The 26185-nt window shown below is 42.1% G+C and overlaps 2 protein-coding genes across 3 annotated transcripts in view; both read right to left on the bottom strand.

Annotated features, from left to right (window-relative positions):
- Positions 1-26185, bottom strand: part of LOC309702568 (uncharacterized protein) — a 1257380-nt gene that overhangs the window by 148182 nt on the left and 1083013 nt on the right. The window contains exon 31 of the mRNA XM_082527161.1: positions 25602-25778. Coding sequence (XP_082383287.1) covers positions 25602-25778 — 177 coding nt within the window. The remainder of the gene's footprint in view (positions 1-25601; positions 25779-26185) is intronic.
- LOC309702608 (trypsin-like) lies at positions 8613-11960 on the bottom strand. 2 transcript variants are annotated; one of them, XM_082527237.1, is made up of 6 exons: positions 11889-11960; positions 11660-11810; positions 11229-11361; positions 9165-9419; positions 8860-9082; positions 8613-8724 (listed from the first exon to the last, which is right to left on the bottom strand). In XM_082527237.1, the coding sequence occupies exons 1-5, from the start codon at positions 11941-11943 to the stop codon at positions 8864-8866; spliced, it is 813 nt and encodes a 270-aa protein (XP_082383363.1). In that variant the 5' UTR covers positions 11944-11960; the 3' UTR covers positions 8613-8724; positions 8860-8863. The 2 variants fall into 2 exon arrangements, with proteins under 2 accessions (XP_082383363.1, XP_082383362.1); XM_082527236.1 differs by having other exon boundaries at positions 9165-9245; positions 11304-11361.

Genomic DNA, 26185 nt, shown 5'->3' with positions numbered 1-26185 from the left:
CACATTGGTACATCCCTCCAGGTAACCATTGTCTTATACAGTAGAGCGGGACATTAGATTTACTCTCAGCGGAATTGACCGGAGAAGGCATCAGTTCATGCACTGCACTGGCCTGCACCACGATTAGTATAAGGTAAGAATGAATGACTTTTGTTCTATTCGTTATTTCCACGGTTGCATTTGAATAATTGTAAAAAAAACAAAACAAACTTGTTAATGTAAAGTTTCGGATAAAATGTGGGAGCCCGAAATTGTGTCTACTTTCATCTTACAATCCGGCAACAAATAAATTGCACTGCAAACAAAGTCTATCAACAAAGAAAACATTTTCGTTTCATACTTTTCCGTTATATTCTCTTACAAAGCTAGCTTTAACGCTTCGAGGGTTCCTTTGTTCTTGCCGTCGCCTCGGCGCTTGACCCAGACTTTCGCTCTGTAGTTGCTTTTTAGCATAGTACTACAAAAAATTGTAAATCTGTGATGTATGATTGATAAACGTAAAGGTAACTGTATAAATGTGTTCAATGACTTTGTTACTTTTAATGATTGGTGAGCACCCGCTTCGATTCGCACTCAATTCAAACTTTACGCTGCACGCTCACCTAACTTGCGTTTGCACCTTTTGTCCACACGTAAACTGCGTTTAGCATTTACGTGTGGACGAGGAAGACGGAGAAAATGCAGCGTCAAAGGTGTGCGCCTATTTTGACGCCACACTGTGCGCCAAGTTTTTGTCTCGGTGCCATGAATTCCTACAATGGCAGACTTAGACAAAATACTGTTAATGTTATTATCTTCAGTGTTTAAATGCTTACATATACGGGTTTGCTTGTAATTGTTGCCTATATACATTTTAAGCTATTATTTATTATTTAGTTCAATCAATAGATCAAGTTTTGTAGTGACTATGAAATATTATTATCATCACTGCTTAATCAACACACATCTCTCTCTCTCTGTTTTTGTGAACAGTCCTTTCTTAAAAGCAGAAAATGAAATTGTAGTTGTTCTTGGCTGATCAACACAAAACCTTTTTCCTATTATTATTTTTTATCTACAATATAAATTTTGTCTCTTTTTCACTCTCTTTTTTTTTCTTCTTTACAATAGCTGGTGACCTGCAGAATCACCGCTCTCACAATTGGAGGCAATTACGTTTACACAGCGCACAAAAACACTGTGATGTCAGACACATTCACACTCACTTTTTCATCTGCATAAATAAATCATATGGCTGATGATATGTGCCATGGTGATCCATAAATATGATCACAAGTTTATTTAACTATTTTCAACCCAACAAAACAAATAAACAAAAACATGATGCTGATGCTATGAACACTCTACACACACGAGTCAAGATGCAGAAAAACTGCTCATGGAAACTCTGCACACTCCAGTTATCATAGTTATCATAGTTCTGTTTCCCTCTCTTTGAGGAGTTCTCAGCCAGCTCTCGATCTGATAATGTGTAGCTTGCTCATCAGCTCAGAAGAGACCGCAACGCAACCTCACACAGTGGTTGCGTGCTTTGCCCACAGTGGCAAAGACTTGCACTTTCATATTCAATTCAGCTTCTCCATCATGTACTTTTAGATGTTTCATACAGGGTTCAGCATATTAATTGTTTTCACAGGTGTGCTCTATACCTCAACAATGGCCCATAATAAGACGACAGTCTTTCACACAGGTCACGTGCCTCTATGCACATTGTTAGTTTAAATATTTGCCTGTTTTACTACATCTCATATGTCATTGTACTGAATTTGAGCAACCCTGAGCTTAATGCAGATTACTTTTAGCAATTATCCACCTCAATTAAATCTATGGTCTGGCACACAGGCTGTTGTCGATCAGGGCAAGCTAAAGAATAAACATTCGTGTCAGCAAGGGGTGTATGGAGTTAACTCCATACTCTTTCCTTCATTCCTTCATATCTTTAACATCCCAGCAGCATTGTCTCTGTGTAGAAATCAACTCCTCCTTCTAATTTATCTTTCTTTTCCAGATGAAAATGAAATTCACATGTTTCTTTCAGTGCCCTTTAGGACGAGTCCGAGAGCACCCGTTAGCTCGCTTCTTTGGTTGGCGGCTGTAGACAGAAAGAAAAAATTGTTCCTCTGTGAAACAGCTCGGGTCATGTTGGCTTAGTTTGGTGGATTTTTGTGTTGAGGCGTGAACGATCACATCTGGAAACAAAAATCAAGTCAAAGTGCTTAAACGGAGGCTTCACAGACGGATGATGTCACGTGGTTACTTCTACTTTTTTATACAGTCTGTTGATGCTTCCATCATTTATATACAGTCTGTGGCCACATCCATCTTTTATATAAGGTGGTGTCTATAACATAGCTGCTGGTTTTTGGTGAGTTATTTATTTAAATAGATTTTAGGTGGAGGAGGGTGGAGAGTTACCTCCGTCTGACGATTACTAACGTGTGCACGTGCTATTAACGCACACATATGAAAACAAAACTGCTGCATATAAAGCAGTTTATTACTTATGAAGGAAAATATTAAAATAAGATGATGGCACCGGTTCTGACATAAACGGTAGTAACCAGACCGAAAAGCAGCCCACATTTCGGTGCTTTATTTCGGTGCTTTTTTTTCCTGAGCTGTGATACACTTTAGATTCTAGCCAATCATTTTACGTTTCCGAGGATAGTAGGCGGGGCCAGGTACGTACGTTCTTTTAGAGCAGAGCTACAGATTAAAAATGACCAAGGCGAAGCAGTCAAAAGTAGTGATGGTAAATTTGATTCTTTTTACTGAATCGGGTTTTATTGAGTCACTCACCAAAGTGAATCGAGTTTTTTGAGTCATTTGATTCACTGAGTCAGTTGACCAGGGAGTGGAAAAAATTTACATTTTCACTCAAACTTAATTTGTTTCTCTTTTCATGTAAATCCCACTGCTAAGATGAATGATTCTAAAAAAAACCCAACTATTTTATAGAGCAAAAAAGAGCAAGAACATTTCTAAAATTAAGCAATTTCCTATCGAAATTGCTTAATAAACATTTATTTTGTTTATTTTTATTTTATTAGTATTTTCCTTAAATGTGTTAAATATATATTTTCTCATCTAAATGTCCACTGAGCTGTGAGCCAGGGGGCGGTAATGCGCCTTAACATTGGTTGCCAACCAAGAAGAAGAAGAAGCTGTGAGCCAGGAGGGAGGGGGTGAGTGAGTGAGTGATTCGTTCGCTTGCTCTATGATTCAGCACAGGAGGGAGGGGGTGAGCGAGTGAGTGATTCGTTCGTTCGCTCTATGATTCAGCACAGGAGGGAGGGGGTTAGTGAGTCCTGAGTGATTCGCTTACGCTTACGATTCAGCACAGGAGGGAGGGGGTTAGTGAGTGAGTGAGTGCTCTATGATTCAGCACAGGAGGAAGGGGAAGGGGGTGAGCGATTCCTGAGTGAGTTGCTTACGCTTACGATTCAACACAGGAAGGGAGGGGGTGAGTAGCTCAAATGTGCTGTTAGCATGTTAGCAGAGCGATGCTACTGTGAACCGAGGAGCTATTTTCTTGATGTGAGCTTCTACTCAGGGTTTTTTCTTCCAGTTCAGAGCAGAAATGCTTTTGTTAAGAAACTGGCTGTTGTTCCCCCCCACAATTTTAATTATAAGCTAGATATATTTCTACTAAGCGAATTAGTTTGCTAACAGAAACAGGGATGAGTCAGTGAGTCAGTTGGGCTTGTGAATCATGATTCACGAGTCAGTAAAGTGATTCTCGAGTATTGAACGATTCGTTCACGAATCGAACATCACTAGTCAAAAGTCTGGCTGTACTTCACAGCAAAGGATGCAAACTCAGCAGCCTGCAACAAGTACTTTAAGCTGATACTGTGATACTGTCAAAGGAGGTAACACCTCAAATCCGATGAAACGCCCGGCGACGCATAGCGTTTTTTTTAAAAACCGAGAAATGCGCCGTATTTGATAGCTTGCTGCGAGAGCTCACACCGTGCACATCTACTGCGGGTGGGTTGCCTGTTATCGGACCCGGAGTTAGCAACATCCCCCAAAAACACGAAGAGGAGAGTCCTGGTCCCTAGCCCTGCCAGTGTAGCAGAAATGAAGACGGATGATGATGCAGCAGCAGCCGTTCTTCTCTGCGTGAGTAGCTTAGTGTTGTTCGTGTGTAATTTACGTTGAGTAGGCTAACCACGTTATTACATTAATGCATGTAAGGTGAACTAGCAAACATCATCATAGCTACATGTGGCTCTCTTCTTGTTTGATGGCAGATACTCCCTTCACCCTGGCCAAAAAGGCTAAAATGACCAAAGAAAAAGTGGAAAACAGTTAAACATGAGAGGTTTTTGGACAAAGTTTATGGTTTTTCCATTGTTTAAGCACTGCTTCCAGCCAAGAGTGATGCCATATAAGCCCCATAGCTGCAGAAAAGGCTAACATTGTTGTCTTTTTACAAAAAAACAGCTGAACATGAGAGGTTTTTGGACCAATTTTGTGTTCTCCATTCTTTAAGCACTGGCACCGTTTCAAAAGTACCGGTTTGGCACCGGTATCGGATAAAACCTAAACGATACCCATCCCTACTCCTTGCACAGACTCACTTTTACCTGCAGTCTTCTTTTTTTTTTTTTTTTTTTTGCCTGTCCCGTTTGGCTATTTTGCCATCAGAATTGTTGTCTAAAGGCAAAGAAAGATGCCCAACGGATTTACTTTACCAAATTGACCATCCCAGCCTTGCCGTAATGGTCCATTTGATTCACCTTTTATTGTCTATTTTATTTTCACTTACTGAATACGGGACAGACTTGACTGGGGGAAAGAAGGGGAGAAAGAAAGAGGGAAAGAGAAACAGCTGAGAAAAGGGACGGGGGAGAAGGGCAAAAAACAAAAATCAACAGAACGGGCAGGAAAAAAAAGAAAAAGAAAAAAAACGCATATATCAATCACCTGGATCACCTGCTGAGAAAGAAAAAAGAAAACAAGCAGAAGAGAACAAGAGTAATAGAATAAACAACATCACAATGATATATGGGAATATGACAGTAAATACTACATATTAAACATTATTGTGCAGCACATAAGATCAACAGAACACTTTGAGGTAGGAGCCAAAAAGGGTGTAGTTTGTGGGTGTGAGCACCCGTGTGTACACCTGTGAGCATGGACGCACTTGTTTTTTTTAAAAGGTTCCTTCATGTAATGATCTGCTAGAGGGTGTGGGGGGGCACAGCCCCGTCCTCCAGGGCATGAAGCAGGTATGGAGGAGATCAAAACTCCAGACATCCAGAGGCCCCCAGAACACAAGACACCAAGGAAGACCAACAGAGGGGCAGCCGCGCCACTGTACCAGAAAAATTGAGAGGTGGGCAACGACGTCAGGGGTGAGGTGTACACCCTGATGGTAACTTGGACTCCGTGTATCGTGCCCACCCCCAAGATCCTATATGTATGTGTAATGAGGGTGTGAGTAATGAGAATGTCTAAGTTGTGGGATAAAATTGAGGCAGAGGCAGCCAGAAGGGGACAGGGGGGGGGGGGGGGGTAGCCTCCTCTGCACCCTGGTGACATACCCCTACTCCAAGGTCCTGCATGTGTGGGTGGTTGTGGTGGAGCGGGAAGAGGGAGGCAGCTGGAGATGGGGAGGGAAGGAAGGGAGGGGCAAGTGACCCCTCCCTGGGGCCAGCTCCCCCGCTGACCCCAGTAGGCACCCCCATACCGCCAGGGAAAGGGGGCCCAGGCCCATCCAGACCAGGGCCCAGTGCAGCAGCGCCTCCCGGCCCCACAGAGCCCGGGACAGTCCACCCAACCCCACCACAGAGAAAACTGCACCCACCCCACCATCCACTCATCTTCCAGACTACATGAGACGATAGACGCCCAGGCTGAGATCTTCCTCCACCTCTCCTGTATCTCCCCCTCCTGCAGAGAGAGTTCCTGAAGAGAGGAAAGCTCCTGCAAGATGTGACAATCTCCCCCACCAGTTGAAGAGCCCCCCAGGTGGCTCGATGCACCGGCGGCACCCTGCTCCAGGGCTGGGCCCCCATGCACCCACCCGCCCACAACCCCGGCAACACACCAACCAGGACCCAAGCCCCCGAGGCCCAGCCCGGGCCCCAGCCCAGAGACGGAGCGCCCCCAGAACCTCACGCCCATCCCGGACCCACCCAGGGGCAGCCAGGCTACCAGGTCAGTAACCCACGTCCGTCAGCACAGACCCTCCCCTAGCCCCGCTGCACGCAGCCGCGAGGAAACAGTCACCTGAGAGCCAACAGAGCCCCTAACCCGACATGACCGCTACCCCGGGTACAGCCCCCCAAGGAAGATGCCTCCGGGGAACCCCCGACGCCCTAAGCCTGTCCCTACCCCCACACCAATCACAACAGTGAAGGCGGAACCAAACTATGACCCCCCACCCCCACTAGGTGATGAAGCTGATCAAAGGAGCCCAGAGCAATTGATCTGATGTGGTGGCAGAGGCTGTATCAAGACTAATGTAATCTAATAGATAATTTCTATATTGGTTAGAATTAAGATTATTTTTATTTTTCCAGGTCATGAGGACTGTTTTCTTGGCTATGCATAGGGCAGTGAAAACCATATGGGCGATATTCTTTTCTGAAGTGACATTATCTAAGCTGCCCAACAAACACACTAAGGGGGAAGTTGGAATGTTACATTTCAGACACTTCGATAAGTCTTCACATATCTCGCACCAAAACTTCTGAACTGGTGGACAGAACCAAAGAGCGTGGATATAATTGTCCGGTGAATTGGTTTGGCAGTGTGAGCAGTTGTTGGTAGACGTAAAGCCCATCTTGAACATCCGATGACCTGTATAGTGCACTCTATGTAGTATTTTATATTGAATTAATTGAAGACTGGGATTTCTAATTAGATGAAAGGTTTTTAAGCAAATCTGAGACCAGAAGTTTAGGTCTAAGTTAACTGATAAATCCGCTTCCCATTTTGCAATAGGAAGTGATATTGATTCTTCTGTTTTAGGAAGCATTCTGTATATTTTGGATAGTAATTTGGGGGTTTTAAGAGTAAGAAATTGAACCACACTTGGTGGTGTTTGTAGTTCAACTTGACCCGGTTTAAATTTCTTTTTTACTATGGATTTAATTTGTTGATATTCTAAAAATCTTTTCTTATTGATCCCATATTGTGTAACTAGTCCGTCAAATGAAATAAATTCTGCAGTCTTCAATCACGTCCGTCGGAGTCCCGGTCGGTCGGTCCGGTGTCGGTCCCTGAGTCCAACCTTCAGCACCGACATACGGCGCTCCTCTCTCTCTGTGCACGAGCTGCGCAGTCACGCTGGCAGCATTCAACCCAGCGTGTGCAGGAAGTGAGCGGAAGGGCCTTTCAAAGTAAAGTCTGAATGAAAATTGAGTGTTTAAAAGGGTTTCACTTGTGAGGCACATTTAAAAACGTTTCTCTGTCAGTTTCTAATCCAACCCCACACAGATGTTCCTGCTACTTCATCATCATCACCTGTTACCTGTCTGCGTCTCACCTGTTTTGATCACCGTTCATCAGATCCACTGTCTCTGAAACACACCCGATGACATCATCACATTTTTGGTTGAAAATCATTTCTGTTTCTTGGAGGGGATGATGCCCAGGTGTGTTTAGAGAGGTGCGGGGAATAGGGTGGCATCTCCTCCTGATGTATGACGAGCCAACCCCGACTGATGTGATTGGATTAAACAATCACAGTCACATTTCTTTCCCTGACTGAAGCATTAACATGCTGGTACTTTTTTAAAATGATGAAAAAGGTTTTAAAGCTTTAAAGTGAATTCAAACTACCAGCAGGTTCTCAGCTCCACAGGTCACGGCTGATTCCTTCAGCAGAAGGAATCTGAGTAAAGGAGGAGACCCAATCCCAGGTGAGTCCATCCCAAACATCAAACCTTGACCCACATGATGACACTCAGGACCTCCTCCAGGCTGGAACACCAGCTTTTAGGCTGAGAGGTCAAATCTTCGTGAGCCTGACAAATCGTCAAAGTGCCTTCACCTCAAACAGGAAGCGAAGAAAGAGCCACTGTGACATCACTTCCAGGACACAGGTGTGTTTCATTGCACAGAAGTTAAAGCTGTGCTTTGGTGTCATGACTTAAGGAGGCCTGTGAATTCATTAAGACTAAATTTTTGTTGTTCAACCTCCTGAAGAATTTTAATGCACCTGTGAGTCTCTTACACTCAGGTTTACCTGTCACAGGTGAGTCAGACACCTCATGTTAACCTGAACCCTCCGTCAGGTGTTTAAAGTAGATTTTTTTTTATTTTTCCCTGCAAAATGACTGCAGTCACCGAAACACATTCAGGGATGGTTTCCTTAGAAACCACCATCATCCCAGCCTGCACGTGATGCGTTCAGTGGATATCGGTAAACGGCACGAACATAAAAAAAATCCACATCGCTGAAACGTTTCTGCTGAGCTATTTGACAACTAAGCAGCGCTGCCGTGTGGCCAAACGAGTGCACTGCATCAGAAATCAAACAAACTTCCAAACCACCAGATTTTTTAGCATTAAACAAAACACTCTTTTTAATATTGGCTTTTATTTCTCCATATACAATCAACAGAAGCTTTTCAGTTATCTTCAGAGGCATTCGTGATGATGAGGAAACATGAACAGATGCGGAAATCCGTTCAGTGTGGCATATCTCTGCGCATACTTCAGTGGTAGACCCAAAAAAAATCCTCCACAGCTGATGAACAGGATCTGAAAGTCACGAGAAAAAAATCCAGCAAAGAGAAAAAAAAAACACACAAATAACCAACATGGGAGCAAAATGACCCGAGTAAATAAGTGAAACCAAAATTCTTTGTCAAAGCGAAGACATTTGTAAAAACGTACGAGTTCATGTTTCCCCGTGTGTCACAGCAGAGCAGTGTGAGGTGGAAAGCTTCCTGCAATAGAATGTGAAAGATTGTGCCAGAATCTCGTTGATCCATCTACGGTACTTTGAGATGTCCGTATAGACGTTGGGTTTATCGGGGTAGTTACAGTTATGGTAATAGTTGAAGGAAACGAGACCAACAGCCAAATCGTCGCACACCAGAGGACCACCAGAATCACCCTGTGAGGATTTTAATTTGTCAGATTTTTTTATACGTTTGTCAACAGAACACAAGTTTCCACTGAAAGCACAGAAAACATACCTGACAGAATCCTTTGGTTGTCTTATATCCACCTGCACAGATAACATTGGCAGGAAGACCAGGCCACTGTTTCTTACAGACCTGTTTATCAATGACAGACACGCCCACCACCCTCAGCTCATCAACAGATTCACCATCACGTTTAGTTTTTCCCCATCCAGCCACCTGACACACTTGATTTTCTTTTAGGTGTATTTCAGCAGATGGAAGCTGAACTGTCTGTACTCTGTGGCCTAATCGAACTTTCTCAGACAGCTAGAGACAGAGCATGGAGTTAAATAGAAACATGTTTTTTCATATAGAAGCGTTTATTAAAAATGTAATTATACCACAAATACGTCACATAAAACTGATGTTGCAATAAACAGAGGTGGGACCAAGTCATTGTTTTGCAAGTCTCAAGTAAGTCTCAAGTCTTTGTCCTCAAGTCTCAAGTCAAGTCTCAAGTAATGTCAGGCAAGTCAGAGTCGAGTCTCAAGTCACTGGTGTAAAAGTCCGAGTCAAGTCACAAGTCTGAAACTTTGAATTTCAAGTCCTTTCGAGTCATTCAAAAAAACGAAAAAAAGCATGTTGCAGTTATATGCTAAATGTAAATATTAGACCATGTAATTTTTAAATCTGTGTTTTTCTCAACACATGACAAAATAGTGAACGTAGAAAATATACACAAATTGTGAAATTGCACCTCTTTAAAATGCAGCTCAATTAAACCTAGCTCCAAGAATAATTTTCACCGACAGTTCTGAGATAAGCTGCATGTTATTCTTGGATGCGCTTGTAGGACCGGCTTTAAAATCGCATGACAAAAATATCATACACATTAAAAAAAACTGCATCACCAACGTAGCCTGGACAACATTTGCTAGTTAGATGAAGTCAGCTATCTCATCGTAGCATATTTATATGCATATTTATAATCATACGGTTCTTGGAGTGAGTGCATACACTCATGAAGTTTAGTAACTTCAGGTCACTGCAACAAGCCCAGGTACAGTTTACCGACGGATGGGTGCAGGACCTTGAAATGCACCGTGTAGAACGAAAGACCATCGTACGTATCATAAGTTTACCAGTCTCACAAACTGTCGTCATAAATACACATTCCTTAACCGTTTATTAATAGGACCTTTGAGCTCAACGATAATTAATTAGTAGTGGAAATAATTTCTGGTACCCATCACAGAAATGTAGCAGTGACAATAATATTGTATGCTGTAATCGCACTGGGCAATTAGTGATACAAAAACCTGTTTTATCCTGTGAATAAAAGTATATGTTTTTGTCAGTGTACCATAATAACAGAAGCGAAACGCAATATTGTGTCAGGACAATTCACTATTTATGCACAATAAATAAAGGAGCATAGCGCGACAATTTCTGTTCAGTGCCAGACTTGCTTGTAACCTATATCACCAATTATGTTATGAAAATGACGTATTAACTACTAAAAAACACTGACCTTTGTGTAAATGCTTGGAGCAGACTAACCTGTGAGCTGGAGTGTTCTGGGACGTTATATTTGGTCTTTGAATGGCTGCAATCCAGGCCATCCGTCGCGTCTTTGTTACTTCGGAAACATGGCTCGAACAATTTCTCTTCAACGACGTAATCCGATAACAACCGATCTCTTTACCCGTCGGCTTCCCGTGGCTGTCATGCGACCGGCTATTGCAGTTAATAATACAACAGCTTCTTGACATTTTTGTGTTTCTTTTTATCGCTGTATAACTGATTTCAATTGAAAGTCTGTGTGCGCTAGTACCTCTTGCCACGAGTTCCCAGAATCCTTTGCGGTTCTACCCGTGAATGACGTCACATTTTCAATCTCTATATAATATGCATGTTAAATTTTATATTTGGGGTAAAATATCAAGTCTTTTCAAGTAAACAGGTTCAAGTCCAATTCAAGTCCCAAGTCATTGGTGTAAAAGTCCAAGTCAAGTCACAAGTCTTAGAACATTTTTTCAAGTCAAGTCTAAAGTCATAAAATTAATGACTCGAGTCTGACTCGAGTCCAAGTCATGTGACTCGAGTCCACACCTCTGGCAATAAATATGGACTTACTTGGAGTAACATGATGTCATTACCTAGTTCAATTTGTAGGTAATTTTCATGGATGATTTTTTTTTTAATTCTTACTTTCTGCTGATCAGCCTTCTTCAGATTGTGGTTGCCGAGAGCGACGTGTGTGAGGCCTCTGAGGGAGTAATTATTGAGAGGGAATTTAAAATTTAAACTATTTTAAACCTGATATCTTGATTTCTCACTGTTACATGCAGGCTAATGTCAGCAGTGCTGTAACTAACGGCTGTCAGAGGTTTGTTTGTTGTTACATATTCCAAATGTCATTAATATTTGATGATGTTAAAGTTAATCATCTTTTATTGTCCCTTAAAATAACACCTGCCTTATACAATAACTTAGAGTGATCTGATGAATAAATACAAGTTTGAAAATGTTTTGTATAAACTTGAAGAACAGGAAATCAAACTCACAATTTGTCACAGTGTGCACTAGTGAGCACAAAGTCTTCAGTGATGAGAAAACCTCCACAGACATGTCGACCCTTGTTATCCTGCACTGACACCATGTACGGCATCGAGTTCTCCGGAGCTTTTTCTCCATGAATAATTCCTGTTGCAAACTCTGATAAATAAAAGAAGAAGTTAAAGTCAGTGTGGCTTTTACAGCATTAAGATAAATCAGGTATATTTGAAGTCTCACTGATGTCTGGTAGACATGGTAGAAGACAAAGAAGAAGCTTGTGCAGACGGTGCATGGTACCAGCAGGAACCTCAAACCGTCCTTTACTCTGTAGACTGGCTAGATAAGACTTTTATACATCACGCATCTTAGTTTGAAGGCTGGACTATCTTCATCATCTCGACTTCCTGTCATGCCAACCGCAGGCTTGTTCTTAGCATTATCTAATGTTGGAATCTTGTTGGTTATGATACACACAGCTGTCACATCTAGTTTTGTTTTTTTCCTGTTGGTACATTTAGACTTTATTGGCTCTCATTCTGCAGTTTACAGACATTTTGATCCACCTGAAGTAACCGGCACCGTCACAACCATTAGTGACCTCACGGTGTCTGCTGTGAGGACGGCTCTGGAGACCAGAGACAGCACACACTTAATACATATAACAGTCAGAGACACCACAACACTTATACTGTAAAATGATTTTTACGATTTGTTAAATGAATTTAGTTTAGTTCTGAGTAAAGAAGAGAGGTGTCTGTATAGAAATTTTCCAAGCCCCCCCCCTTCTTACAAGAGTGGTTAGCATCATGGAGAAAACAAAAACACGCTAGAGAGAAGAGATTTCATCAGCTGAAAGTGAGATTAAGAGCTGTTCAGTGTGCGATTCAGCAGCAACTCTCAGGTGAAACTGTATTCAACATCATCATACAGGCCTGCAGGTAAACAAATACAACAGAAAACAAACTGAAGCCTTGCTGGGAAACATCCTATTTTTCATGGTTGGATCAGGGTTCCAAGTAGAGCTTCAACATGCAACAGGAAGAAATGGGAGTGAGACAGAACATTGTTTTGAGTATGCAAAACAACTCTTAAACTGAAACAGGCTGTTTTACAGTCCAATAAGGTGCCTTTAAAGTCTGAACTGAACTCTGGCTCATTTCGATTCCTCAAATTTACAGTTAAAGACCAAAAACACAACTGAATGATTGATTACATAAAATAAAGGTAGTGCATTAAAACCTCAAGGATGACAGGTGCACAGAAATGTACCTGTCCAGCCAGTTCAAGACATTTGTTGCCATGGTAATCTCCGTCATCCACCTCGCTGTCCCCTGGAGCCAGCATCACCCTCGGTGGGAGTTATCGTGGTGAGCATTCTGTTTACACACATATGAGAGAAGGAGAGATGCTAACAGCTCTCTGGCCTAAAATGTTGACGAATTGTCACCTAGCGTAAAATATTACGCTTAGGGAGTGAGAACGTGTTGCCCCACATCTCCTGTGTCCGCGCTTTATTCCCAGGATACCTCAGAGCCTGAAGCAGAGCAGCCAAACAACCATATTCGACTCCACCGTCTGAGGGATATCAATATTTTGGCCCAAGACTTTATTGATCTTATACACAAGGGTGCAAAAAGCAGCCCACCCCACCTGAACTCATGGATAATTAAAAGGATGAAAGCCTAGACTCATCGTCACCATCTCCTGTCTATAAAAGAGTCTTTTCAAAATGTGCTTCATTAGTTACACTTTGCTAGTAGCAGGTTGGATCTCCTTTTGCCTTCAGAGCTGCTTCACTTCTTCGAGACACAGAGTCAACGAGGTGTCAGATACATCTTCCACATATTTTGGTCCATATTGACACAACAGCATCACACAGATGCTGCAGACAAATCCATGATGTGAAACTCCAGTTCCACCACATCCCAGGTGCTCTATTCGACTGAGATCTGGTGACTGTTTATACTAAATTCTGACCCGATCATCTCAATGTTGCAGCAGACATTTCAACTCAGTTTTATTCATACAGTGCCAAATCACAACAGTTGCCTCAAGGTGTGTGACATAGTAAGACCCTACAACAATACATAGAAAAGCCCAACAATCAGATGAGCAAGCATCTGATTGCTCATCTGATGCTTGCTCATCAGATGAGCAAGTGGGAAGGAAAAACTCCCTTTTCAACGGGAAGAAACTCAAAAAACTGTTTTTAAATCGGGATCAGGTCTGTAGTTGTGTATTACCAACAAGTTCTCGCTCGTCAAATGTGTGACGAATGGTCAGGCTCCCTCTGCTTCACTTATCGATGTGCAGGGTACCCCCCTCGCGTCGAGAATTGGCGTGCAGGGTCCTCTCATTGAATACTATAGGAAGAGCCTGTTGTCCGAAATCACATTGTAGTGACGTATACTGAACACAATAAATTATATAATGTAAACAACTACCTGAGAAAGTATGGAACGCCAGGACTGCCATAATGAATTAATTAAATACACCATTAAATAATTAATTAAATGTGTCAATAATTAATTAATTAAATGTGTCAATAATTAATTAAATGTGTCAATAATTAATTAAATGTGTCAATAATTAATTAATTAAATGTGTCAATAATTAATTAAAATTGGAATTAATTAATTAAATAAATAGTTATGACACATGTAATTAATTAATTATTGACACATTTAATTAATTATTTATGTATTTCACATTTTAATTAATTATTGACACATTTAATTAATTAATTATTGACACATTTAATTAATTATTTATGTATTTCACATTTTAATTAATTATTGACACATTTAATTAATTATTGACACATTTAATTAATTATTTAATGATATATTTATTTATTTCATTTTGGCAGTCCTGGCGCCTGGCTCTCATCATGAAATAATTTTATCTGTCAGCCTCACCCATCAAACTCAGGGGCGGGGTTAACGCTGCCCATGCAGCTTCTCTAACATTTGATTGGTTGCCGTGCAAAGTAAGTCAAAACAGGTCGATCCTAGATAATCGATTGCTTGTGTAGACTTGGGGCAGCCAGGTATCCCAGAATGCAGATCAAATCACAGGCAGCAATGGTGGTGGTGTAGTTTTAAAATACCCCGTTTTTCTGTCACCAGCTACACTTTTAACAGTGTTTTAGCCGCGAATGTCGCGACGTATGTCTGGTCAGGTTGTCAACATAGAACATGTTTGCAAAAGTGCTCAGATGTTTTCAGAGATTTCACTAGCTCTGCTAACAATTAGCATGCAGAGTGCACCGAGGGGGTTACGTTAACCGGTTTGTTTACATATTCCACTCTCCGTGTTCCACATGTTGCATTCGCAGATTCTCATTTTCACCGAACGATCGTCTCTTTCCGTGTGAAAATTAGATGTGTCATAACTATTTATTTAATTAATTAATTCCAATTTTAATTAATTATTGCCACATTTAATTAATTATTTAATGGTGTATTTAATTAATTCATTATGGCAGTCCTGGCACTCCATAGATTCACTCTAAGAAAGAGAAACGTAATATGGGCCAAGTGATCAGTTTGATATCAATCTTTTGTGATAAACCGTCGTATTTACATTATTTGTACAGTACGAATGATTTGCTTTGGTACCTCCAGTTCTCCTCTGTCTGCCCCGCCCCCTCCCTCAGTCGCTTAGTGCCTCGGATCATACCAAGATTAGGGGGGATTTACGCACAGTCGTAAATTCCCACAGTGTGCACTATGTGCTTCGAATATTGTGTGTAGTTTTTGTTTTATAAAGTTGTCAGCCAGGCATCTAACTATGAAAAAATTACACTCCAAAAGACCCCGGGCTTCTGAAAAAACAACCCGGGCTTAAGCCCAGTAAGTCAACCCCCCCCCCCCCCCCCCCCCCCCGCTCCGCCACTGATCTACACACAGGGTAGACTCTTGATGGAGTGATGAAGATCGGATATCTGCAGACATACCTAGGGGGTCAGAGGTAGTGATATGCGATACCACTGATTTTCTTTCCGATCCGATACCAAGTGATATTCAGGGTGGTATCGACGATACTGATCTGATACCAATACTTTGTACAAAAACTTATTTCATTTATTGTATCTCAAATTATAGCGTCATAATGATTACAGGACATCAGATTTCTTGTTCTTATCACTTAATAATGCAGAGTTCATCCCATAGAAATAAAAAAACTGAAGTTGTGCGCTGTTTGAACACCTTGCCTGCCTGCAGCACTAAAGGACTCCGTGAGAGACGTCTGTCTCGCCCTAGCAGCGTCATCCCTGTCCCTGTCCTCCTCTTCAGTTCGCCTCAACATACGCTCGTTATATTCTGTGATATGATTTACTCTGAGGTGTTTGCAAGGTTAGTGATGTTGCCACAACCATACACGCCAACCCTCCCGATTTTTCCGGGAGAATCCCAAATTCCAGTGCCCCTCCCGAAAATCTCCCGGAGCCACCATTCTCCCGAATTTCTCCCACCCGGACAACAAAATTGAAAAACCATATCGCAGAATTTATAGCGTGGCCCAGCCAATTCCAGTTTCCAACAATGGCGGCAGTTTTAATATTACTCATATTTCTCTTTCTGGGTCGCAAAAAACTTTTAGCATGTTTTCAGGTGAGAATGTAGCTGTGTAAACTTCAAATATCTGAGCCGACCGACACATCGTCTTCAAACCCCCGCGGTCTTTCGCTACTCGGGTTAAACATCATATATAAGTCACTTTGATAACTTAAAAATGTTATTGTTGGCTTTTTCAGTGTTTTATTTGTTCGTGAGTAAATCAGTTTGGCTGAGATTAAAGTTATTAGATTAAATTAAATTTAACTTTATTAATTCCTCGGGACGGTTCCTCCGGGGTTTTCACACAGCTGAATAGCTGAATAAACGTCAAACAGAAACTGATTAAACAGAAGAGTTTACATCAGCGCCCGGTTATATTTTAGATAGCAAGGAGCAGATGGCAGTTTCACTCCACCGAGGGAGCTCGTGACGTACTACCCGGCTTTCTTTAGACCGCGAAGGCCGGGTCCTCAGGTGGAAGCAGCCTCTGAATTTGGACACACCCGCTGTTTCCGGCCAGCCAATAATAACGGTGACATTTAATGTATTTTACCCGATAAATAAACCCTGTAAAATGTATTTATCACCCCCCCCAACAGCCCTTTTGAATGTCTCCCTTATTCTGAAGTTTCAAGGTTGGCAAGTATGGCCACAACACCTCACTTTTTTGCCACATGTATTGCTGCACAGTAGTTTTTTGCATCCAGCGCTTCATAGACGTCTTTGAGAACTTTTATCGAAGCAGTTCCAGTACTGTGCAGTTTCCTAAAACCAGACTGGAAGGGAGATAAAATCCTATTTTCATCCAGATAACTTTGAAGTTGATTATTTACCAGCCTTTGAAGAACCTTAGATAAGACACAGAGTTTGGAAATTGGCCTGTATTTACTAACTGTTGAAGAATCACCAGCTTTCAGTGGGGGAGTACAGAGGCACACTTCCACATCTGTGGTAAAGCCTTCTGTTGTAGAGAAAGATTAAAAATATAAGACACTACCTCAGCTATGATATTTGCAGCCAAGTGCAAGAAGGAAGGAGAACGATTGTGAGGACGAGTTTCTGGTGTTGGGGCTATTCAAAGCCTTACAAACCTCTTCTACTGTGACAGGTGTGAAGGAAAAGGTATCAGTAAGCAGGAACTACGAGCAGAGTTGTGTGCAAGAGGTTTACCATCAGATACTGTGCTGAACAAAGAGCAAGAAGCAACAAAGTGTTTGTTAAAGCAACATTTCAATTTTGTCTGACACAGGAGTGGAGTCGATATTTAAGTGAGGAGGAAGCTCTGAGGAGTCACAGCTGGCAGAGACACTTTATAGTTTGCCAAAACCTCCTACGGTCGTTTGGACTGTCAGTCGTTAAAGTAAAAAATAGTTACATTGGATCTTGATGATGGAGGCAGTAATCCGATTACACAGCTAATGAAAACGTAGCCAATCAGCATCAGAGCCAGACTTCCTGCCCAGGCCTGGTTTCTCTCATGTAGGAGATCGGCCGGTACTGAACCAAACCAGGCCTGTCCCGACCTTTCACCCTGACCTGGCAAAAAGGGGCGTGTCTGTCCACAAAGTAGACACAACTCTCCTGTAAATGTTCCCAAACTGACATTGTCAGCCTGTTTAATACGGCCCCAGTTCAAACTGATGCGGGCTCGGAGCATGAGATTTTAGTGTTTCTCACAGCACCAACTATGCAGTGATCACTCAGGTCGTTGGCAAAAACTGCAGATGTGGAAAACTTACGCAGCATATTAGTTAAAAAAGGTCAATAAGAGCAGATTTATCTGGGTGTTTAGGATCAAGGCGTGTGAGGCTTTAAATAATTTGAGTCAGTTTTAAAAACAAGCAGCGTGCCTTAAAATCATCAGACACAGAAGAAAGCCAGTCCCAATGAAAATCATCCATCTGAAAGACGTCATTAAAATGCAGCTCAGATAAAAGTTGAACCAGAGACGGTGATGTGCTGGGGGAAGCAGATGGAGGCTGATAGCAGCCAACAACAGTCTGATTTCCAAACAGATCAATAGTTAAGGCCAAGATTCCAAATGGCTGAGGTGCAGATGGAGAGAAGAAGACTTGAGCAGCAAGACAGACCTTCACATAAACTTCCAGACCTCCGCCTTTTCTGGGACAGTCTGAGTGCTAAATGTTAAATCCATCAGTTGCTACGTTTTTATCCAGTAAAGATTTGGAAAGTCTCAGAAACAACAATGATACCAGCACCGCTTGAACAGGCCCAGATTCCAATCATATCCATGTTAGGAAGCACACGACGTGATGTATGTGTAACCCAGACAGTTTTTAACATCTGCTGGTGTTTCACATTCAGCCAGAGGCCCAGGGTTAGGTTGGATACCAGACAATAATAAAAGCATCGTTATTAGACTCTAGAGCTCGTTTATAGCTGACACCACATGTAGAGTTTAAGTTCACACAGAGACGATGACATTTTTCTACAACCAGCAAACAATAAACAAGAAATGTAACAAGAGTTTCAGAAGAAGCTGTTTTACAGAGAAATGATTCCCTGAAGACAAAATTATTATTATCATCTTTATTTCTCCAGGTGAAAATTTAATTGAGATTAAAAATGTTGTTTTCAAGAGAGACCTGGCATCATGGCAGAAAGAGTCAAAAATACATCATAATTCAAACAAATACAAAATAGGAGAAACATCCTACATAAACTTCATAAAGTTTCATTAACAGACTTTGAACAATGGACTTCAAACTTCCCCCCAAAACAACAGAAACACATTTGAAGACAATGAATGACATTTATCCCTCTAAAGAAGGACTTAGACTACGATTTAATATGAATGAGAACATGTTCATAAATGGATGCAACCAAAGATTTCATCAATCCCTGATTTAGAGACAACAGAACATTTGGTTTGATTTCACAAGATAAGAATGACGACTGAGTTGGAAGATTGTTTTATGTTTAGTCAAATCTTTCCTACATAAAGTCGGATTACAAAATCATCCCCTAAGTTTGTTGTTTTATTCAAGGAATTGAAATTATAGAGAAAATCTGTGAAATGACTTAAAGAAAACAAACCACAAAAACTCTATGCTCTAAACCCCCTGGTTTAGGTCGGCAACCTTTCTGATGATGAGTGCATCTAAAATTTCCTCAGAAGTCAATGTGCCATATGATTGCATTAGCAATAAATTACACACTATATAGAACCACTTCATAGGATTATATTTGTGTGCAGATGTTTGCAGCTATCAGCGAATATTTATCAGCTATTTTGAAGCAAAAAAATACTTTTATCCATAACAGCAAATGAACTGTACAACAGAAAATACAAATGCTATTTATGGTCTCCTCACAACAATTATAAGAAAAATAAACTGGGCCAATATGTCATGTTTGTTAATACAGGGACACACATGTTAATGTGATCTCTGGTCTCCCACTCAGAGACACAGGTCTCCGAGTGTCCAGCATTCAGACCTGAGGACTCTCTTCATGTGAGAGAAAATCTGCTCACACAGATATGTGGAGCCAAACACTGTCAATAAGGCCTCTGCAATGTTCTGAAGACAGTTAAACCTGTCAGGTAGTGATGTCCAGCAGGTGAACATGCAGCTCCATGAACATGCACAGCTGTGGATTCCAGCTGTGTTTGTACTTCTGCAAACTTTGACCCCACAGAGTCGAGCTTTTCAGTTCAATCAGCTGCATTTTGATGTCCTCTGTGTGCAGCCAGTTAATGCGACACAAATCCAGCTGCTCATTAAAGCTTTCTGGTTTGATCAGAAAAGAAAACATTGTTCAAAACACCTGAAAGTCCCAAAAACACATTGTGAATTCTGTCTCGAGTATCTGGATGTATCCGAGTATTTACGTGGTGCTGATGCTCCTGAAGCTTTTGAAGTGTCTGAATGTGGAACTTTCAACATCGCTTGAAAAAACTGCCAGCTAGCAACGTCCCTCTCACCGGTAGGCTAAGTTATTTTTAGCCAGTTACAAGTTGAATCTGGTAGTTGGGGTTGTTAGCTAAGATACTGTCATTAAGAAGAGGCACAACTAATGGGTCTATGTGAGCTAATTTGGGTTGTGTACCGCTGGCCCGGCCATTTATTTTTTTAATGCACCTTCCCAGATTACTTCACTGCGTGTCGTGCCCAGGGCTGGACTGGGACAAAAAATCAGCCTGAGCATTTTGACTAGAGACCGGCCCACCAGGTATTAAAGCCATAAAGCCTTTGAATGAAAACAAACACTGTTGTGACAGTGATGTACAGTCTTGTTCCTGGTGTTATTAGTCTCTCAGAAACAGTTCATAACTTCCCTTCAACTCATTCATGTCACCTAAAAGGTAAACCTGTTTCTCCATCACCTGCTCAGCTCTGATGATTCAGTAAGGACATATCCTGGTCTCATCTTCATGTTTCCCTCTCACCACATTTCCAAACCGACATCATGACCAGCAGCTTTAAAGCTGTGGCTCCAGCAAACATCAGCTGATACTAGAAATTAATATTAAATAAATTCTAACAACAGCTGATCAAGCTTAAACGTCCTGCTGTTGTTTAGCACGACATCCGCTGGTTTCCTCTTTTGGCGCAAACGATAAACAAACAAGAGAGCCGATCAGCTGATCATTGATCAGTTTCATGATTGAAGTAGCAACAGGAGAGGGAGGGGAGAGAATGACAGTGTAAAGACACAGAATAAATCCAGCTTTGTGTCTTTTCCATTCTAGCTGAAGTCCGGGACAAACTGTGTTCCTTCTCAGCTCAACACGAAACGCGTAATATTTTCTCTGAATACGAGACGATTCTGTTTTTTTACAGGACGGTTGGAAACTCAGGTCATAACCTCTTACCTGAAGTTCAGTTCACCTGACACTCGGACCGGCGGCCGCCTCGGGTCTCCGCTCCTCCTGGGTTGCCGACCCCTGCTCTAAAGCATCTGATTTGGATTCCTGAGATCAAATATATTTTCCTTTGGCTTTGTTTTCTTCCCATTTGTGGCTTTAATGTAGTGATACATCCTGTTTGTTTGCTTCCATCTGTATACATGTCCAGATTCACTGTTATGTTTCTATTCTTACATTGCTGTGTGATCACTGTTCCCTCTGCTGACTGATGTGACCTTTTGTATCTTACACTGATACTTGTCATATTTGTATCTGCGCCTAAATATAAAAAGTTCCATCCTAAAACACAGCTCCACCTGCTGCAGTTCTCCCTCTGAACCACTAGATGTCTCTGTTATCTAAATGAAGACGTGCAGCACAGCAACCACAGCAGCGCTCAGATCACGCGTGTCCTGTTATTATGTATAAAAGCATGAAACAGGTGAGACAGGTGGGATCAATATTAATGTTGTGGAAATATATGAAAAAGCAACAGAAGAGTGAAAACATTTCGTGTTTCTAGAAAGATCTTTCAGCTCACAGCTGCTCACAGACTGTATTTACAAGTGACAAACTGCAATTCCACAGTACATCTACAGTATATATCAAATATATTCTGTATTCAAATCTATTGAGTGATGTTTGAAAGTCTTTCCAGGTGAGTTTGATCCAGGAGGGTCTGAAGCCAGAGTCAGACAGAGACTGTGCAGAGACTGTAGAAGGACAGAGCAGCAGCAGAGCAGTCCAGATACACTGATGATCCTCTGTCAGATCCAGAGGGACACACAGGGATGATGCTGGACTCTACATTGTGTCTGACAGTGGAGCTGTTCTCAGAGCAGTTCACTCTGCAGCACTGACAGTCATCTGCACTTCTTCTCATTCCTCTGTCAGTCACTGCTGGATGAAGCTCTCCTCTCCACCTCCCAGTAACATGGCCCAGTCAGAGCATCTCTACACACAAGCTGCTGCTGCTTCAACCTTTCTGGATCATCAGGACACAGCTCCTCCTCTCTCAGCTCACACACCGTCCTTTTTACCATCATCACCACCACCTGCAGAGAGAAGAAGGAAGAGCAGAGGAGATAAACGAGTGTTTCCAGAGACTCTTCATCAGCTGTCAGTCAGTGATGCAGCACATCCAGTATAAAGAGCAGCAGGGACTTCAGTGCTGGGACTGTACTAGGACTCATTGTTGCTTCACTTTTTCTAATCTTTGGATTTTTATTGAAGTTGATGAAAATGTTTTTCCCTCCTAGTTTGAGTTTGGACTTTCATTCATTAGAAGGACCTTGGTGTGTCCACTCTGAGCTCTGTAGGAACCCCAACAACAAGCCCAACAATCCAGATGGACGGTTCCAGCTGTTAACTGGAGGAATTCCATCCAAACATCTGCTCTCACTAAATTCTTCCTCACCTACAGACTGTGTTCTTCACTGCTTTAAACTTGGAAATGAATGCAGTCATTGGTCTGCGTGCTGCTTTGTTCAGAGAGCTGATTGGCTGTTGACAGTGTTTGATCAGAGCGTGTCAGCCGTTACTATGGTGACCATAAAGGTCAGAAACAGGAAGTGTTTGTGTCCAATCCTGAAGCCTGTCACCATTCTCCTCTCACAGCTTCACTGAGAAGCTGCAGCTTTACAGGAAACACTGGATCTTTGTTTCATACTGACTGTGTTTAGTACAATACTGCTGACAGCACCACCCACTCGCTCCATCACTCTACTTACTCCAGAGTCTCCAGTCTGTAATCTGGACTCTGCTGAAGATCAGACAGCTGCTTCACATCTGGATCCTTCAGGTTGTTCCAGCTCAGGTCCAGCTCTCTCAGATGGGAGGGGTTGGACTTCAGTGCTGCTGCCAGATAATCACAACTGATCTCTGACAAACCACAGCCCCTCAATCTGTATAAAGAATGAAAGGTGTAAGTTTATTAGACAGAGTGTGAGCTTGAAATCATTCAGTGTTTCATCATCTGTTCAGAGCTGAAGAAGGTTCAGAATGTAGAAGTTTAGACAATGGAAACTTCAAACAGCTGAAGTCAACAGGAAGCAGCTTCAAACAGGAAACTGTGCAGAGTTTCAGACTATATGTCCTGATGCAGCCAGTTGGATTTTGGAGATTTGAATCTCTGTTCTGTGACTAAGTTCTGTGATGGCCCCTCTGGCTCTGTCAGGTCACAGGACTGAAGAGAGCTCAAACTGGGCACACAGTTGTTCCAGTCTGGACCAAAGACTCTATACTGGGACTGAGGGACTGCTTTGACTGCACCCACTGGGACTTTTTAAAGGCTCATGTTCTCACTTAGATCATCGATTTCTTCTTACATTTCTTTCTGGGAAAAATGGGGATTACTTTGAAAACAGGAAGTATTTTCCCCAATAAGCAGCCCTGGATTAGTAAATCACTCCAACATGTTCTCAGGCAGAAGAAGCAGTCTTGTTATGAGGGAGAGAAGAAAAAGATTGAGGCACACAAACTTGTTGAAAGAGAGATAAAGCAGCTAAAATCAGGTGTAAAAGTAAAGCAGAGGATGACCTGAATAAAGGACACTCAAGGCTGGCTTGGAAAAGAATGAAGTCCATGGTGGGGATGCAGAACAAGGAGCAAAGATAAATGTGATGCTGAATCAGCAGAAGACTTGGACTCATTTGATTCCAGCTTTGATATCATTGATTTCAATGAAGAGCTTTGTGATTGTAGCAAAGGGCTGGTAGCTCTGAGAGTCCCACTGATGAGGTGTTTGTGTGGAAATCTCTTAGTGAGATCAAAGAGAGAAAAAGCCCTGGTCCTGATGCTGTGGGAGGGAAATGATTGAAGTGTGCTGTGAGGAACTGACTGGGAGATTTTCACACATTTTCCAGTCTTCCTTGGAACAACAGGAAGTTCCCAGCATATGGAAACAAAGGTTAAGTGTGCTATGGCACTCAGTGATGATGGTGCTGTGGCCCCACCACCTCCACCTCTTTGTAAAGGAACTAACTGTCATCTGAAGCTTCAAATGGAACTAAGACTTCCTCCACTAGGTGGCAGTGTCTGATGAGAAAGTGTTAGTGGAGCTGGCCTGGAGTCAGAAACAGGAAGATGCAGGATTTGGACTGAAATGGGGAAAAGTGGTTCGCACTAGTGCCTTAAAGCAAGAAGGTTGTAGGTTGAAGCTTGTTGGCCTTTCTGTGGAGGTTGGATGTTCTCCCACAGTCCAATGAAATGCTGCTTAGGTTCATTGGTGCTTCTAAATTGGCTGTAGGTGTGGATGTGAGAGAGTGCTTCTCTGTCTCTCTGTGTTGGCCCTGTGATGGACTGCTCACCTGTGCAGGTGGACCACGCCTCTTGCCCTATGACAGCTAGCGCAAAGGCTCCAGCCCTGTGAGCCTAAGCTGAATAAAAAGTTAGCAAAAACGATTCATAGATGGCCTGAAATCCCCCAGTTAGCAGTTTGGTAGATAGCTATGACATGCTAATCCCATCCAGCAGCTGTATTCTACCTGTAAGCTGATCCCTGCTGAGCCAAAGCACTTTTTCATATACAAATTACACCTTTAATAGAAACCTATTGGTCAGCATCTTATTAGCCTGCTGTTAGCTTCATTCCACAGAAAACTGAGAGAAACTAACAGAGTTGATAAAGAATAAAGAGAAATGTGCTGATTTAAAGCCTTTGAAGTGCTTCAGATGATCTCTGTCCACTTCTGTCCACTCATTCATTCATGTAAGCTTTCTAATGCAGCTTTGATCTTCACAGTCTGCTTTATGAAACTCATAAAACAGGACGACCCGGGCGACCATGGCTCAGGGGGTTGGGAATCGCATCTGTAACCGTAAGGTCGCCAGTTTGATCCCCGGGCTCTCTGTCCTGGTTGTTGTGTCCTTGGGCAAGACACTTTACCCTACTTGCCTACTGGTGTTGGCCAGAGGGGCCGATGGCGCGATATGGCAGCCTCGCTTCTGTCAGTCTGCCCCAGGGCAGCTGTGGCTACAACTGTAGCTTGCCTCTGCCAGTGTGGGAATGTGAGAGTGAATGAATAGTGGTATTGTAAAGCGCTTTGGGTGCCTTGAAAAGCGCTATATAAATCCAATCCATTATTATTATTATTCTAACCCTGAATGTCAGAGTGTTCCTCCTTCTCTTTCCCATCATTCATGCTGGCAGTGGAGGAGATTTGGATGTTGGACTGTGTTTTGATGATGTGTGTATGTTTGTGTTTGACTGCTGTCTGTAAAGCAAACGCACATTTTGCTTTGGATTTCAGTGTCAGACAGACTTTAAGGTGGAATGAGGAGTTGGAGAGTTTCAGAGTGAATGAATCCAGTGGAGGATTTTTCTTCTTCTTTGAAGGTTTGAAATATTAACATTGTTCTGCTGCAGTCAATGGACTAAACCAGTGAAGAAGAAAACAGACTTTACCATGAAGATCCTCGGTGTGGATCAGTATAATATCAGCCTGATGTCTGCAGTTTAGAGTCAGCACAACTTTCACATCATATTCATCTCAGCACAACTAAAACATGCTGACTGACCTCAGAGTTTCAAGTCCACATCCTGGACTCTGCAGAAAACCACACAGATGCTTCACTTCTGGATCCTTCAGGTTGTTGTTGTTACTCAGGTCCAGCTCTCTCAGATGGGAGGGGTTGGACTTCAGTGCTGCTGCCAGATAATCACAGCTGATCTTTGACAAACCACAGTCCCTCAATCTGTATAAAGAATGAAAGATGTAAGTTTATTAGACAAAGTGTGAGCTTGAAATCATTCAGTGTTTCATCATCTGTTCAGAGCTGAAGAAGGTTCAGAATGTAGAAGTTTAGAAAATGGAAACTCCAAACAGCTGAAGCCAACAGGAAGCAGCTTCAAACAAACACAACAAGAGAAAAAACTCGGAATGTTTCACATTAAAGTCGTACATTTCTCATAAAAACAGGACAAAGACGTGAAAAAGTCGTGTTTTTCCTTCCAGGAACCACAAGGCTTCACTTTTAAAGGTGAAGTGTGAAAGAAATGGACATATTTGAAGTCCAACACCTTTTTCCAGTCACATTATTAAAGCAGACAAACTACAAGCTCATTTTCATTCCAACAAGTCATCTTCTGACCTGGACTAACA

The sequence above is a fragment of the Aulonocara stuartgranti genome (assembly GCF_965226115.1).
Source record: "Aulonocara stuartgranti genome assembly, chromosome: 3".
NCBI classification, from domain to species: Eukaryota; Metazoa; Chordata; class Actinopteri; order Cichliformes; family Cichlidae; genus Aulonocara; species Aulonocara stuartgranti.
This window is presented reverse-complemented; position numbering and strand designations above follow the sequence as displayed.

Excerpts from the sequence above, each read along its gene's own strand:
- LOC309702608 (XM_082527237.1), bottom strand. The coding sequence starts at position 11,943 with ATGCACCGTCTGCACAAGCTTCTTCTTTGTCTTCTACCATGTCTACCA. Across the intron at positions 11,811-11,888 it reads ACCATGTCTACCAGACATCA|AGTTTGCAACAGGAATTATT; the intron begins GTGAGACTTCAA and ends TTTATTTATCAG. Across the intron at positions 9,083-9,164 it reads CAACCAAAGGATTCTGTCAG|GGTGATTCTGGTGGTCCTCT; the intron begins GTATGTTTTCTG and ends AAATCCTCACAG.